Source organism: Periplaneta americana, chromosome 2 (assembly GCF_040183065.1).
Source record: "Periplaneta americana isolate PAMFEO1 chromosome 2, P.americana_PAMFEO1_priV1, whole genome shotgun sequence".
NCBI lineage: Eukaryota > Metazoa > Arthropoda > Insecta > Blattodea > Blattidae > Periplaneta > Periplaneta americana.
In genome coordinates this window covers 57,005,443-57,023,440 of record NC_091118.1, presented here as the reverse complement: position 1 = coordinate 57,023,440, position 17,998 = coordinate 57,005,443, and the positions used below count along the sequence as shown (strand labels likewise).

At 36.8% G+C, this 17,998-nt stretch overlaps 1 protein-coding gene across 1 annotated transcript in view; it reads right to left on the bottom strand.

Moving 5' to 3' along the window:
• LOC138695269 (facilitated trehalose transporter Tret1-like) overlaps window positions 1-12,454 on the bottom strand; it is a 51,379-nt gene extending 38,925 nt beyond the window's left edge. The window contains exons 1-3 of the mRNA XM_069819706.1: window positions 12,345-12,454; window positions 5,585-5,696; window positions 5,347-5,482 (exon numbers count right to left, since the gene is read on the bottom strand). Of these exons, the coding sequence (XP_069675807.1) occupies window positions 5,347-5,482; window positions 5,585-5,696; window positions 12,345-12,385 (289 nt within the window). The 5' untranslated portion in view covers window positions 12,386-12,454. The remainder of the gene's footprint in view (window positions 1-5,346; window positions 5,483-5,584; window positions 5,697-12,344) is intronic.
• Window positions 12,455-17,998: the final 5,544 nt, after the last annotated feature.

Below are 17,998 nucleotides of genomic sequence, written 5' to 3'. Positions count from 1 at the left end.
TATTGCTCCATATGTTTTGATGCAGCATATCCTGCAATATATTTTAATCCTTCCTGGGATATCCGCTGCCTTGCAGAGATTTCATATATTTTTTCTGGGAGGCCTATATTTTCTTCAGGATCTCGATCGTTGGTAAATTTAACCGGTTTCAGAATGCCTTTAAGAAATTCTGCCGTTGCACATAGTTCTTTCTGCAGATTATAATTGACTTCTGATTGGCTTGTACTAGGACCCACTATTAATGCCTCTTCTTCCGAAAGCAAATCGGAGATGTTTTTGTTCTCACAAAACTGAGATAATGGATTTCGACCTAGTATGTACCACTTCAGTCTATGTTTAAAATCTAAAGCAGAGGGATGATTGTTTGTTCTACCCATGCTTCTAATTTCCGAAAAAAAGTTTTCTACCAGATCTTGGTTAAGTTTTCTTGTGATGATGTATTCAATTTTGTACTTGTACCTCATTGCCTCATACAACAATGTTAATGATTTATTATTTATTAGAATCCCCTCCTGATAAGGTAATTTCCTGTTTGCTTCTCCTACTTTAACTGAGGTCATGAAGTCATTCATTTCTGAGAGTATAATATTCTGATCTTGAAGGTTTATTCCGTAACTATGCAGCCCACGGTGGGTACCGAATTTAGAAACGGTATTAAATAAATCAAACCGATCATTAGTTAATTTTATTGCCTTTGAAGTTTCTTTCCATTCATTTGATCTCAACAGCTCGTTTTCACCAAACCATTTCAAAGCCTTTGCAACTCTGTTGGAAAATAATTGTGCTGCCAAACTAACTTTTTTTCTTTGGGTACCACGGACACTGAAGTGTAACGGAGTTAACTTGTAAGCTAATTTTGTATCAGAGGACGAGGATGCACGTAAAAGTTCATGAATTGGTTCTGATGAAATGTTCAATCCGTTCAAGTTGAAACCATGATCGAGAAAGTGATTCCTGTATAATTTCAATAAATGTGGAGCGTCTGAAAAAACAAATATTTCTCGAGTTGAATCATTTGGATTAGGAAAACTGCAATTTAGTTCGATAGAAATTTTCAAATCACGCCACAATTTTCTGTTACTTCCACCTAAATCGCTAGCTGTGGCCACAACTTGAAAACCACTGCCTTCTAACTGGCAAATTATGTCTGTTAGGATTTCTTTTGTCATTGTCTGATCATATTTAGGCCTATAGTATACGGGCTGCTTCCACCTTGCAAACAAACCACGTGCAAAAATAACCTGCACTGCCTTATGAGGTCCAATTATTTGTTCTTCCCTACTGTCAAAAGAAACCTCATTTAAATACATTTCATCAAATGCTAATATTGTTACACGATCTAACTCCGACATATTTGTAGCTCTCGCCTTCATTAATATTAAGACATCATGAAGTACACCTTCCTCAAGCGATAATTGTTTTACTGCCCATTTTCTCACAGTTGACAAATCAGGTAACGGGTAATTTAATTTTGTTCTTAAGTATCGGTATGTTTTTGGACTTAGGTTTCGAAGTGTTATTGCAGTACCGTAATCTTCTACAGACCATTTCACCCTACGTTTTTTTATTCAAAAGAGCATCAATTTGCCCAATAGTGAAAAATGGTTTCAAAATTTCAGCCACTTCAGATTTAACTTCTGTTTGTCTAATGTTTTTCAATGAAATTATATCCTCATGTAATTTTCTTTTGTCTTCTTCATGTTTCCTGTTGGCAGCTGTCAATTTCTTAATCCTCGTTTCTAGAGAGTAATTCTTCTCTTCTAATTCTTGAATTCTTTGTACAGTGAAACCTGTTCAAGACGGAAGTGACATGGGCCTAATTTTTTTCCGTTGTAGACAGGTTTCCGTATTATTCAGGTGTGACATTAAAATGGAATATTTTGTCATTCATATACATGAAAAACAAAATGGCATGCCGCAAACTGCAAGAAGTACAAAATATTCCGTTTAACACTCGTCACATTAAATCAGCTTTCTGTCGCTTATTACGTTGGTGAATCATCTTGATTAAAATCTCATTTTATGTATAAATATTATCGTAACTCACTCATTAGTCATTAAACATTACTAAAGTTTACTAATCTCATTCTATTTAATATCTAACACTATACTCTAATACTGTACTGCATATCACTGCACATTATTAATGAATTGGACTAAGAGCCATCTATTAGAAGCCTTGAATTCTGGTTTATTTAATTTCTTTCCCAGTTCAATATCTGGCTTTGCAGAACAGATCCAGAAATTGGCTTGTTCTTTGAAAGGTCATGAAGAACTCACTCTCACAACAGTTCATTTATTTCCACATAAACAGTTGCTTTCTGGTTCCTTTTGTGTCACCAATATTGGCCGCACGCCACTCACTCATTACGATCTTTATTTTTTAAAGTGTCACACCTGAGTTTTCCACAACTGTACTTCTATATTATTTCACATAGACTTTGTTTCTAATTTTCCTTTATCTCGATAACTTTTACTTCATCACTTAATGTTAATGCCACATTTTATGCAACTTTTTCTTTTACCTGGAAATCACTACACTTGCGCTCTGTTTAGCTCTGACAGTATACGGGTGTGAAGCATTGAAAATCTTTGAAGGGACTCGTCTGCCTAGTCAACAGGGTAATAAAATTTATGACCAACAGGCCAACACACCCTCGTACCCTCTACAATTTTGCAAAGAAAACTTGTTTTTATCTTAGTGACCTACATATTTCGTATATTCCTTGAAATTACACGCTGTTTCAAAATATAGTTACAAAATATAGTGTGTGTCCAAAATATTGTTTCCGTTTTGAACAGTAGCAGACAGTTTCCGTTTCCGCGTTGGACAGTTTCCGTTTTATTCAGGAAAAATTACACATAATACATACAAATTTCGCCGGGACCAATAAATTGTTCCAAAATAGACAGGATTCCGGATTGTTCAGGTTCCGAATTGAACAGGTTTCACTGTATTAGTATTTGGCATTCCTCTGTGACAGTAAACTCAGTGGCTCCGCGATTTTCCATTGTTACATTAGTGCTGGATGCCCCTGTTGCGCTGAAGTGAAAGAAAGTTAATAGGTACATGCAATCAGGGGCGTATTTAGGCCTCGGCAGACTAAGCAGCTGCCTAGGACGGCAGATTTGAGGGAGCGACTTTTAAGCTATTACTGTTAATTTTTTATATGTTTTTTAAATTTTATTCATAACTCTTTTAAAGAGTACATGAACTTAAACGCACAATGAAAAGGAATGAATATCATTGGCAACAATCAGTTCAAATTTAATCAACGGTCTGCCAACGGAAAAAGGACAGTTTTTCAATAATAATGTCACAATGCGATCATAGCACTTTTTTTCAATGTTATGTCCTTTCACGTGATAACATTAAAGAATATACTGGTATTATATTACGAAATGTTAGGAAGATAAATCTTATTGCTCGCAATCATAAGCTTTGTGATTAGAGACGCCGCTAACTCTGTAATAAGAGTAGCCAGTATCAACACTCAATAATGCCCATTGAAGCTTAAATTCAAAGAAATACCGCCAGCCATTGTAGCAGTTGAACACTTGGCAATGCAATTTAATTTAAAACGGTAAATAGTGCACTTGTTTTGTACCTAGGTGATTTATTTTTTAAGTTTCCGTGCACGAACTGGTGAATAGCCTAGCAGTCAGTGCTGCATTGTTTTATCAAAGTCATCATCTTTAAAATGCTGTGAGCATATACGTGCTGAAAAGACATAGATATTATAATAATTGAGTGTTACATTTAGCGTCAGTTCTTATAAATAAGCATAGTATGGTTTTAGGCTATACTGAAAACTTAATATCCTTTATTGACATTGTTATGAATCCGATAAGTTAAGAAGTTTCAATATATTTATGATTTGTTTCAGTCTATAACTTAGTATCTATTAGCTGAACCAACTCACATTTATATTGAAACATACTATTCTATCAATATCAAGATATAAATAGGCCTAATATGAACTTACGTGATTTTGGTAGATGGTCTTGGCGTTTGCAACAATTCTCCCATTTTTCACGAAGATTTTTATCTTTCGGGAATGAAAAAATATTTAATATTACTGCCTCTGGTTTTCCTATAATGATTACTGCAACCGTACACTGCACAATGACTCATTATGTATTGTAATTAATGTCTAGTTAGGTTTATTAAAGAAAATGTACTCAACGCAATGAGCTGCGATAGCTGTCTGCAGTGAAGATGACGTCACACGCCTCGGCCGCTATTGCAACAGCATGCGCAGTCCCACACCTTTACAATGTTTCCGCCATGGTTTGAACAGGAACGACTTTGATTGTGTGCTATGAGTTATCGGTGGAACATCGTTTGGATATCATCGTTATACAGACCCAGGGACGGCCTGTTTCATCCTTAACAGCGCGTTGGCCAGCGCTGCTAATTATTATATTCTACATTACGAGGGATGGTTAACTAAGCCGGCAGTGAAGTTTCCTTGACGTCGCCACGCCATTAACGGAGATAGTGTGTCACTTTGTCATGGTGTGCCCCGCATGGATTTGAATCTCAACTCAGCTAAAGGTTGGAGCGTAGAACTTTATCGGAGTTATCAGAGCCCGAGTGTTATCCAGGACTGTATTCTCAATGGGTGTCCAATTACCTTTGTGATATATTATGATTCCTCACATCCATTTCTATGTTAGATATTAGTTTTCTCTCTTTCCCCCTTTCTCTAAATTATATTGTTACCAGATTTACAATCTATTGTTTATATTGCCTATATCCCCGTGTCTGGGGATATTTTTGGTTATTGTTCTTAATTTGTATATCTATATTATCTTATCTCTCTCTACTCTTTGTTCTTTATTAAATTGTTATAATTATGATGGCTTTTATTTAGTACTATTGTGAAAGGCAACCAAAAACCCTCAAAGCTACGATCCCTTTTCCCTCCCTGGGTTTTACCCAGGCACGCCAATGCGACAGGAGGTCGAGACGTAGATGGGAGGATAATATCAAAATCGATTTGAAGAAGGTGGGATATGATGGTAACGACTGGATTAATCTTGCTCAGGATAGGGACCGATGGCGGGCTTATGTGAGGGCGGCAATGAACCTCCGGGTTCCTTAAAAGCCATAAGTAAGCATGATCAAGATTAACTGTTCACAAATAAATAATTTAAAACGCAATAGTTTCAAATTTCATTAAGTGTTTCCATCATATTCGCCAAACATTACATTACGCCATAATGTGCAACAATAGGTGTATGTTAGTGTCGTCATAGTAGTGGTGTGAAAATAACCTCCCTTCTTAACACTAATTGAAAAGCCCATTTTTAATCTAGAGATAGACGCAAAAATGTTCTTACCAAGCCAAGAAGCTTCGTCATGGTTGACAGCAATTCCTTCCTCAGCGTCCATCAGTGCCGCAATGATAACCGTGGGGAAGGAGTAAGCAATGCAAAGGTCAAGGATCAGAAGATACGACGAAACGTTGGCTAACACCTGAAAAATATGTAGTGCAATAATGAATTCGGGCTCTAAAGTCGTCGCGAATATAATATATTATAATTCTAACTAATGTTTCAACGGATTTTGATATCTCACCTGAGACAGTCTACTTCTGAAGAGAGAAGGATTGTGGGCTCTGCGTCCAGTTGGGTCATTATTAAGACACTGTCCTTCGCAGCGAGGCTGCCCTCTACCGTAAAGATGTGACCTATAATATGATATACAGCTGAACAATTGGAAATGGTCTATCTTTTTTTAAAACAATGAAATTATAGACTTGTTTGATCAGAAACTTGTATAGCCTAGACATCTGTCTGTCCTATTATATGAAGTTACTTGTTGTTCAGTCAACTGTCCGAAGACAGGTTGCAACCTCATAAGTAGGCTCCATATTCCAGCTACATATAAACTGGAATGAGGTTGCCTGATTCAAAGTATATGTGATGTCACAGTGCAGATACAGTTACGTTCGTATACAAAATAGTTACGCATCCTTTGCCCTTTTCGTCTAGAAAGTGAAAATCGGGACGTAACCATAGTGAATAATATTATCAGTCACTGCCCTTACTAGTCGTATTAGGGGTATTTAAATAACTAGATATTTGTGGCTGATTGAAGGTTCATTGCAGAGCGTGTAATATTGTGGGGCATAGTTGAGGATATTTGAACTTTTTACTGTAAATATAGACAACATTACATATAAATTGTATAAAATAAACGTAAAAGTGACAAAAAAAACAGTGCACTGAAAGGCACTGAAATACTGAAAGTCTCAGAAAGTGTGTTGAACGTAATAAAAAGAACCAGTACCATAAAAATGTAAAAATTATGAAGATATTAACTCGACGTTTAGCATGGATTTGTGTAGCCTACCATGATGCTCAGTGCCAGCATCCCGATTAATAAATTAAATAATCTCCATTTTAGGGAATTTCTAGAAAAGTACATAGAAAATTCAGTGATGAGCGAGATGCAATATCCTAATGAAACACGAAGAAATGTCATGCAATAGGAATATCTTGTACTACGTCATGCACCAATAACGTCATGTGCTATTGAAAGAATTTCCTGCAATATAAAATCATTTCAAGTGACATCTGCATATGTTCAAGTTCCGTAACTTACGAATGCACGTTATTATTCACTGCAAAGATCACGACGAAAATGAACATCACGGCTCAAGCATGTGTTTACTAGTATAGCTTCAGAATGTCGGGAGTTGACTGTACTCCACGAACACGCAGCGACGATGTGTTTTTTATATCCTTATCCGTTGCATCATCTGTGTTCGGCGTACTATATACCCAACGTGTCTTTAACTTCAGTCTTTAAGTAGCTGGAATACGAAGCCTACTCATAAGTGGCATCAATATGGCAACACTCATGAAGCAACTAAACCAAGAGATAATGGGATAAGATGGCCAGTTCCTTTCCCCCTCCATTGCATACATCGCTGATTAGCTACATATTTCACTAATCAGACTTCAGATGCATACAAAAAAGTCTAGGCCTAAATAATATGAATCTGGTAATGTCGACGAAACAGTGTGAAGTACATAATTAGTTAAAAGAATTCAGAGATAAAAAGATTAAAGATGAACGGAAAATATGGGGATAATAATAAAGAAAGTTAACAAATGATAGATGACGAGGAACAGAGATTGTAGCAGGGATTAATTCTATGACAATGTAATTCATTCATTTAGCCTTCTGCCCAAGAGCAGGTCTTTCACTGCAAACCCAGCTTTCCCAAATCTTTCCTATTATCTGCCTTCCTCTTTGTTTGCCCGTATGATCCCATATACCTTAATGTCGTCTATGATCTGATATCTTCTTCTACCTCGAACTCTTCTCCCGTTCACCATTCCTTTCAGTGCATCCTTCAGTAGGTAGTTACTTCTCAACCAGTGACCCAGTCAATTTCTTTTCCTCTTCCTGATCAGTTTCAGCAGCATTCTTTCTTCACCCACTCTTTCCAAGACAGCTTCGTTTCTTGCTCTGTCCATTTCACACGCTCCATCCTTCTCCATATTCACATTTCAAATGCTTCTATTCGCTTCTCTTCACTTCGTCGTAATGTCCATGTTTCTGCCCCATACAATGCTACACTCCACTCAAAGCACTTCACTAGTCTCTTCCTTAGTTCTTTTTCCAGAGGTTCGCAAATGATGCTCCTTTTTCTATTAAAAGCTTCCTTGGCCATTGCTGTCCTCCTTTTGACTTCCTGGCTGCAGCTCATGTTACTGCTTATAGTACACCCCAAGTATTTGAAGCTGTCGACTTGCTCTACTGCCTCATTTAGAATTCGCAAGTTTATCTTCTGTATTTTTCTTCCTATGACCATACCCTTCGTCTTATTTGCATTTATCTTCATCCCACGCTGCTTACACAATGTAATGTAGATAAGTATTTATGAGTAGTCAGGAATAGAAGGAGAGAAGATAAACGAGGATAAAATTTGAAGGTAATTTACAAATGTTGGATGATATGAAATAGTAGATTATAATATGGATTAAATTTTATTAACTGGAAGATAAGAGAGGATAAAAGCTATTAGGGAAATAAATTAGAATGTGATGGACTGCAAGAAAGATAAATGTAATCAAGTGTAGTGGTGGCACTACAAACAAGAACTTTGAGAGAAACCACTGCATGAAACAGTTGATGAAAAATAAATAAATACATACATATTTTATCTCCGACATACAGAGGTAAATAAAGAAATATAAGCAATGGGATTCCTTTTTACAATAAAATTGCGAATAAAACAATAATCTATGATATGGGATAAGCTGTTACTAAAGTCGTCGTTGTCCTCCTCCTCCTCCTCCTCCTCCTCATCATCATCATCATCATCATCATCCGCTCTCCAGGTATCAGATCAAGTGGTCTATTATAGTATCATTCCAGCGCTTCAAAGATCAACTCAGATTTTTTTTTATCCTCGTACTTAGTAACGTAGTAGCTAGTCGGTGCAGAGAAATTCTCGTGGGGGACATCCTCAGAACATGTTGTGTATAGTTATTAAGATATAGTTTTGAATTTGTTCAAAAATAGGATCCAGTTGTTGTTCTTCTAAAATACATCGCCACACCCTCACCAAGGGGAAAGATGCGCGTGAAGTATTGCAGAAACGGTAACGAACGTTTTTCCCGAATAGATGTCCACTTGAAAATTCCATGTTAATACAGAAACTAAAATTACTATATATTCCTAAATTGAAATAAAATATTAATAAGATATATATTAAAATATTAAGACTGTCTCTCTTTAAATAATGAAAATATTACAATGAGATTCTCTAAGAAGTAGCAGCAGCAGCATATCGAAATGATAGCCGTCCAAATCTTGGATTTAAAATATCGGCATCCTAATTAATTCAAATGAACAAAAAAGAAAATGTAAATTAATGTTAGAAAAATACATAATGACATTTAAAAAAAAAAAATAATATTCTGCGACAAGATGTGGTAGCTATCAAATCGATAAAAATTTATTGTAAAAACAGAAGATTTATAAGAAAACTCCTTACAAAATAGGTTTACTTGAGAATACATTGCTTTAAATGTGTACGTCTTTTTTTTTTCACAATACAAAATAGATTGATACTACTAAGATTTATTTCAAATCATCCGTCCTCAAGTGAGGTTGACCACTGGGATCCGGAATTAACGAACATAAAAGATAAAGGGAAATGAAACGAGCAAAATAATGATTCTATTTGTACATCAAAACAAAAATTTACGTGTTAACATATAGATGATAGTGTAGAATTTGAAGAGAGGCCTTCAGAATTTCCATTACAATCTTCTGAACCTCATAAAAGGGAAGTTGAAAGGATTTAAGGATATCACATGTAAATTTTGGTAAACAACCCCTCGCTCCAAATAGTAAGCCTGCAACATCCCAGTTGTAAAGCGAAATGCAATATTTTTCACTGAGGTATGGAATACAAGGTACATATTTAGCTCGCTTGTCATCATTTATCTGCAGTGCTTGATTTGTGTCTCGTTCAAAGCAAATCGTAGGGTCTAAGACCATCGCTTTCTGGGTTCTTCTATTGATGGCAATTATATCGACTCTTCTATGAGAATCATCTTCAGACACACAATGAATCTCCTCATGTACTTCCCATTCTCTGTTTCTTAGCAGGTTGGCAATTGCTGTACGGGGACGATGGTGTCTGTTCTTACGCAGTAGCTCTTCCTTCTTACAGAAACCCAGTACGTGGCCAAGTTACAATGTTACAGAATGTGCTAATATTAAATTCATAAATACTAAATACAAATATTTACACACAGAATATTAAATAAATAAATAAATAAATAAATAAATAAATAAATAAATAAATAAATAAATATTACAATTGTATTGCTATTATATTGTACAGGGTGGGGCATGGGAACCAAGTGTTTTTTAAATGGTTTGTACTCGGTCATTATGAAAGGGAGAGACGTGCGGCATGTGACAGTCCATTCCGTGGCTCATAACATTTCACCTGCAGTCGGCATCATGGAGCAGTAGACGTATGTTTGCGTATGATTGTTTTGTTAGAAATGGCGAGTTGGTGACCTCGATACGGCGTGAGTTTTGCTACGGATTCAATATTAATCGCAATGATTCTGTTCCCGTGCGTGACACAATCTTATGTTGGATTAAAAAATCTTAAAAAAAAAAAAGGCGCAATACTAAAGAATAAACCGCCCGGCCCCCAACACAGAGTGCGTACTCCAGAAAATTTTCAGTCAGATAAGCGATACTGCGGAGCCCAAGCCGTTCTGCTCGAAGACATTCAACTGCTCTTGGAACCAGCAATCGTACATTAAGACGGATTTTGCATGGCGATTTACATTTACACCCATACAAGATAGGTGGTTTCAGCAAGATGGGGCCACGGCGCATATCTCCAGAGCGTCAATGGCAGTTCTTTGCCTCCTGTATCCCAATCGTCTCATTTAGAGATTTCGTGATGTTCCATGGCTCCCTCGGTCCCCTGATCTGTCCACGTGATTTTTTTCTATGTGAGTACCTAAAGGCACGTGTTTACGAGGATAAGCCCCAAATATTAGATGAATTAAAGGACATAGTACGTCAACACATCACCCAAATCAATGGCTGTACTGGAATTGGTTCCCAAATCTGTGAATTAGTTCCCAGTTGGTCCCAGAGCTGTGCCCGAGTTGGTTCCAGGTTGATTTCTCCTGTGTACTGCAATTGGTTCCCGCGCTAGATCAAGTCAGAAAACATTTCCCTTCCTATTTTATACAGACTTAGGATTGTCGACTACTGTCTACAGTAATAGGTAGGTTAAAAATGTTTTGTGCATGGAGGACGCGCTGCGTCGAATAACTTCACAATTTTATTTCTGTATTGGTAAAAATTTGAAACGTGTCGCAGGAATGCATATCTACTTACACTGCCATCAGAAAGCTTTTCCATCCAATCTTTCACAAAAGTTTCCTTTTGTTGCATTATCTTAGGCCTACATTTACTTTTACTCCTAAGCTTAATGTAAGTATCGCACTGAACCTCCTTCAGAGCATCTGCAAGTGCAAATATATTTGGGTGTGGAGCACAAAAGTGCGCATTCAGTTTACTGTGAAAAGATTCACAACAGTTGGTTGTTCGCACTAAGGAAGAAGTAAACTCGGCCCATATTGGAGGTGGATCCTCACTTGTTGGTGTAATATAAGTATGGAGGAGGTAATCAAAGAACTGGTCCAATCGATCGTCTATAGGTTTGACAGCCATTAAGTCATTAACAAAACAATCTTCAACTTCTTGAGGAGCCAATAAAGGCAGTCCGAATATAGTTTTTACAAGCTGACCATTTTCAGATTCCCCTTTTCACTCAGCATAGTAGTAAAATCCATAATTAAGTGCAATACAGCTGTCCTGTACTTCCACTGCCGCTGTAACTTATGATCATCCATGTCCCACACAGCCTGCTACAAAATCACAGCCTTGGATATTTGAAAATGGGGAACCAACTCATGTTGTTGATATTTGAACATGGGGAACCAACTCACGTTGTTGATATTTTGTTTGGGAACCAACTGCAGAACAGCGAAATCAACAGAGAGCCCCTGGAAAGAATAGAGGTGAATTTTCGTCAGCACCTTAAACAATGCGTCAACACAGACGGACATCACATGCCAGATGTAATTTTCCGCTCATAATTGAAATGGTATGTTCTCACAAACTTTGGTGTACGAATAAAATGTGTTGAAAACAAAAACTAACTGTTTTATGATTACTTTAAAAACACTTGGTTCCTATGCCCCACCCTGTATTTAGGTAACCTAGTAAGGAACTATATTCATAACTTTTAAATTACCAGGAACTTCAGTTATACGTTTCGAGGGATGCTGTAATGGATAGGTTATTTATTACAAAATAATTGAAAATAAAAGTACCAGTATCTAACTTTTAAACAAACAATCTATTTCAAAATAATACACAGCATTATAAGCGATAAGTGAAGACTGTTAGCAGACTATAACTCCTACTCATTCAAACATAATTCTTTTTTAATTATAGACGTAAAATTATAGCCTTAGGTCTATTTTTAATGAATTTTAAGAATAATAATTATTATTACTAAATTAATCTTGATTGCTTTCCCTGTTTCGGAAGCCACGCTACACCACTGATATATTATAAAGATGACCCCAATTGTCTTGTTTGAGCAAATTAAAGCCATGTCGACCATGCAAACAACTTCTTTGAACTAAACTGAATTACATAACCCCCATCCTTTGCAAAGAACACCACGTCACTGTTTACCAAGGCCTTGACTGTTTACTATGAATGAGTCCCTGTGTACCTTGCTATCCTAGGAAGTCAGAGTTCCTACCTGGGAGGCTGGAAGCGGTACTCCGTGGTTTGTGTCGGCATGGTCAAGCTCCTATCGTTACTGAGGCCTCTGACAGTTTAACGCACGGGCTAACAGACACGCGTGCTTCCAATTTAGCAAGATTACAGCAACGAGATAGCAGAAAATTCCTTCGACGGGGATGCATGGTCAAGCACAGGCTGATAACATCGCAGTCGGCATTCAGATCTCCAGGGAAGGTCAGCGTCGAGAAAAAGAAAAGCGGGAAGAAGAAGAAGAAGAAGAAGAAGAAGAAGAAGAAGAAGAAGAAGATTGCAGAAAGAGACAGAGAAGTGAAAATGGAAGAGAAGTAGAAGAAATAAATGGAGAAGAGACAGGAGGAAGAGACAAGAAGGGAAAAGGATTAAGAATATTTAGAAGAATAGAGGGAGGAGAAAAAAGCAGTAGACACTTTTCGGTTTATATTGGTACAGACCAGGCCTACACAAACAGCGCTCAACGAGCGCGCGCACTCCTTCGGAGCGGGAGAGCGGTGTTTACCGCTCGCCGAAACGGAGAGGAAGATACGTTAGAATGACATAGACTTGCTATAGATAGAGGAGAGGGAAACGACCACTGAGTTATCTAGTGGAGTGCAGTGTGTAGGCCTATTCCCAGTAACTATTTCACGTTGCTTACCTACTGCTACAGTACAGTATGGAGGAATCTAAAAGACGGAACATAACATTTAACATTTAACGATTTACAGCTCGAACTTATTGATCTTCAATGTGACCTAAGGGCTAAAGATCGTTTGAATAATACTACTAGCCTGGTTGAGTTTTACAAAACTAAACATTAGCAGTAATATCCACGACTACACAGGCTGGCTGTGAAAATGATTGCTATGTTTGGCTCAACATTTATATTTGTGAGCAACTGTTTTCTATAATCAACTTTAATAAAGGCAGACATCGAACATCTGTAACTGATGTTTCATTATAATCAGTAGGCTACTGTTCCTTTCAGCTGCCAACAGCATAAAACCTCGTTTTGATGTAGTGATAAATAAAAATATAACAAAATGATATTGTACATTTAAGTAGTTACAGAATTTCTATTACTTCTGTAAAGTAAATATTTCTTTATTAATTAATAATAGTCTAAGATAGTTTTGCAAACACTGAACAGGAATTCATTTCATAAGCACTCGTACTAGTACTGTATTTCCTTTTGTGTATATTTTGTACGAGATCACCCCTTCTTCCAGTCCACCCTTATTCAGAGCGCAGCTAATATCTGCATTCCGCTCATGAGCTGTGAGCCAGCTCGGAGAGCGCAAACCTTGTGCAGGCCTGGTACAGACGGTTAGAAGGAGAGAGTCTTTCTCACCATCAACCTGCTTCCACTCCCATTGAACCACAATGCAATTGCCTTCATTATGGCATAGGATTTCCCGTAAGAACTAAACGCTGTTGTCTTACTTTCTTTCTAGCTACCTCACCTCTTGTCAGCTGATGATGTTTACTAGCGTCGAGCATTACAGGCGCTATGTTCTGTTCAAGTTTGTCGAGTATGACGAAGCTCGATGTTAAAGGAGAAAGAAAGTTGAGTACGAAGGAAGATGAAGAAGAGAGAAGATGGAAAAAACAGAAATTAGGAAGGATTTAAAGAGAAAGGTAAAGTGAGATCATAAGTATAAAGAGATACACAAAAAGAAGTGTTAGAACAAGGAGAAAAACCAGGAGCAGAAGGAAGGAAGATCGGAAATACAAAGGAGCAGAAGAAAAAGAAGAGAAAGAAAATGAGACCGCGAAAAAGTATGAAGAATATCAGAAGTAGGAAAGGGAAAAGAAGATTAATAATCCGTGGCATAACAGGCCTGATAGAACCAAGACCTACCAGTCGATTGCTACCGTCACGTCCACTGATCATTCGATCAGAGGTAACGTGTAGTCAGCACAATATTATCTCCTCAGCCGTTGAAGTTGGTTTGCTAGACCAGAATACGCTAATCATTGTGCTTCCCATTTTCTTACCACGATGCTGGATGGGCGTCGATCCCATACACTAGACCAAAACTTCATATTTTACCACGTGAAGACGCGAATAAAATTAACAAAACTCAGCAAAAGCATTGAGTATGTGTGTGTGTGTGTGGTTTTTTTTTTTTTTTTTTTTTTTTTTTTTGGTATTAACGATATACGCGAAATGTGTTATATAGAGCCGGATGTTAGGCAAAATGCCTTCATTAAACTGAGTGTATGTATGAAAGACCTATTAGAGATAAACACGTTTCCACACATTTGGGGACGATAGGCCCAATTTTTATTTTCCCTTTTTTCAGCTCCCGTTGCCTATTTTAAGGTTAAATGCCTTTTTGTTAGCCTTTTTACGTCGTTATTGTACATTTTCTATATTTTTAATGCATTTAAAATAAACTGCACATAAATTATATCAAAAAACAAAAAAGAACTGTTGTACAAATTAAAAATATACATTATATTCACCTCACAAATATTTGCTAAGGATCTTATTCACCAGCAATACATATGTTTCCAAGAAGTCGTAAACTTTTCTCCCCTACCGATTCCATCTTTTATGTTAGTTAACAAAGATGTTTGAACAGTGTAACCCTCAGTGCTCAGGTCACTTCGGGGTATACCAGCGAAAGAAAGGGGATGAGGGAAGTATTAAAAGCAAGTCTCCAGGTCCCGTTACTGTTGTCGCTTGCACGCACAAGTCACGCGTACTTTGAAGTCTCTAATCCCTTCTCACACCCCTCTTTTTGAGACAATACACAGTCTGTTTTTCCCGATCCCTGAAAGAAAGTAGAGACAGTCCTTCTGAAACAAGTTGTTTTAAGTTTGTTCCAATCACTTCAGTAGAAGTAGAAAGATCTTTTTCCCCCACGAAAAACGTTCTCTCTGACAGGCAGCTCACTATGACAGTTGACAACTTAAAAAAGCTGTATGGGATAGTTTATTAAGTATTTGTCTATTTTTTGTCTGTTTCCATGAATAGTAAATATCTATTTCACTGCCTATTTTTACTATTTTTAGTGCCTATGTGCCTGCATATTTTAACCAAAATAAATGCCTAAACATCCGGGCTGAAGTTATAACCTTAATTTTATGCATGAAAAATGCAAATATCTTAACGAAAGTACAAGATTAAGTGAAATATATCAGCGATTTTAACGCAATTACTTCATAATCATGGTATTTTCAACCAAAACAGGTTTTATGGAGAATTCTCACAAAAAAAAGACCCTTCCCCCCCACCCCCAATAAAATGTGAAAATTTTCTTTGTTATAAAACATACAGGAACATTTCTACATAGCTATTCGATCGTTCATCATTTGACATTTGGCAACGATGTACGCATAGTTTCTGGGACTACTTCCAGGGAGCACCGCAAGTAGATGACGGCTATTTCTCTTTCCCGCAACAACTGCCTTCGTGAGATCAAGAAGGCAGTGCCGTCACCCCCTGACAGCCGAATTAAATTGAATTATGAATTTAATTAACTGTTCAAACATTTTTTGTTAGTTTCAAAGGGATTGTTTCAATAATAATATTTAAAAAGTTATTTGATTAGATTTTAAGCTTCTTTAGGGTGCGAAACATGCTGGAAATTGCTTGCCTTTTGCGAAATATTTACCGAATTTAATTGCCGAAATCAGGGTAAAATAATCACCATAAAATCACACCCCTAGCAATGAGGTAAAAATATTGCTCATGAGGGACAATTTGTCAGTAAATTTCATTATTATGTCAATACAATTATAAAAGGGGTCCTGGTAGCTCAGTTGGTAGAGCAACTGGCTACGGACTGAAAGGTCCTGGGTTCAATCCCAGCAGGTCACGGGATTTTCTCGTTGCCATACTTCCAGAACGGCCCCGATGTTCACTCAGCCTCCTATAAAATTGAGTACCGGGTCTTTTCAGGGGTAAAAAGGCGGTCAGAGCGTGGTGCCGACCACACCACCTCATTCTAGTGCCGAGGTCATGGAAAGCAGGGTGCTCTAATTCCATGCCCACAAACTCAGCGTTTGTAGGAAGTGCCTTTACATTACGGTTATGAAACTTAGCAAAAGTAATAAGATAAATAATCCGGAATTGCGTTGCGTGAGTTCGATTCCCGCTTGATCTGATTACCTGATTGGGTTTTTCCGAGGGCTTTTTCAGCCGTAAGACAAATGTCAGGTAATCTATAGCGAATCCTCGATCTCATCTCGCCGAATAGTACAATCTCGCTTTCACCAATTCCATTGACTCTAGTTAGATTTATTGTCGTCAGTAGGGATAAGATTTTGATGACCAATAAATCATGAAAAAATGTCCTAAAAACAATGCATTTATGACCTAAAATCTAAAAAAAAAAGCCCTTAAAATGCCCTAAAAATTGATCTTACATAATTGGCTTAGTAGGAAAAGAGGTTTTGTACTAAATATTTAGGTTAGTAATTAAATTAAATAAATTTTACATAATTTTTCTAAGTAGTACAATTTAATTAACTATTTTACCTGATGTAGTGTATGATAGTTAACCTCTGCGTCGGCATGTGGACGTGAGGTCAACAGTCAGCTGGTCTGTCTTGGCCCTTCATGGGTTGTAGCGCCATGGATTTACTTTAATTTTAGTTTCCATGTAGTCTACCACAAGGCCACTCTTATCCTTAATTAACAGGTATAGAGGAGTTTATATTGGAGGGATGGTTGGACTGATCCATTACATGGGATGTACTACGTTAAAATGGCAATATTTGTGTAGAAAAACGATTAAAATATCATACAAAATAATGGGTATTAATGGACAAAATATGTAAAGAAAATATCAAAGGAAATGAACATTATCTTACATTAATAATGGGGATTTATGGCCAAAATTAAATGAAAATGCCTAAAAAATGACGGAATAAAAGAAAAGATGCTCTTATGAGTTGAAACAGGCAAAAAATTCAAAAAAATACCTAACAAATATGTCTTAAAATACTCAGTTTATCACATAAGCAGCTATGTTTCTGGCTTACTAGAAAAAAGATGCAATTTCATCAAAATCCTAGCCCTAGTCATCAACATTTGTAAATTATATTAGTTATGGTATGCCATAAGTTATGTATACGGGTTTCACCATAACTTTCTATTACATTTACTTACAATTATTATGAAATCCTGACAGCCTATTAAATTAATACCTCTTCTACTATCCTTATTAACTTAACTCCACACAGCCAATTTCTGCTTATTGATCTTAAACATTCACCATCTGTTCGTTCCTTCAAGCATTCTAAACCTGCCAACATAAATTTATATACACTTCCGTCTTTCTACATCGCATCTAGCTCGTTCTACTCTACAGGATATTATTCTGTTGATCTTTATTACTTTATCAAAATATTGTTCATAAATTTTAACTGGCTATTCTTATTAAAATCCCTATACTAACATTCCTATTTAAAACGCTTAACACCTTCACATGGTTTTACTCATTTTATCTGATACACATCATTATTATATCTTGCTCACTATAGTTTGAAATCATCCACTCATTAACCTCAATCAACGCCCAGCAAAAATTGCATAAAATTGTAATTACTCTCACTAATATCACCACTGTCTCTAAATAATCTAGTAGTTGATACAGTGTCGTTAAATAACCAACTGAAAAAAAAACTAAAATAATTACTTAA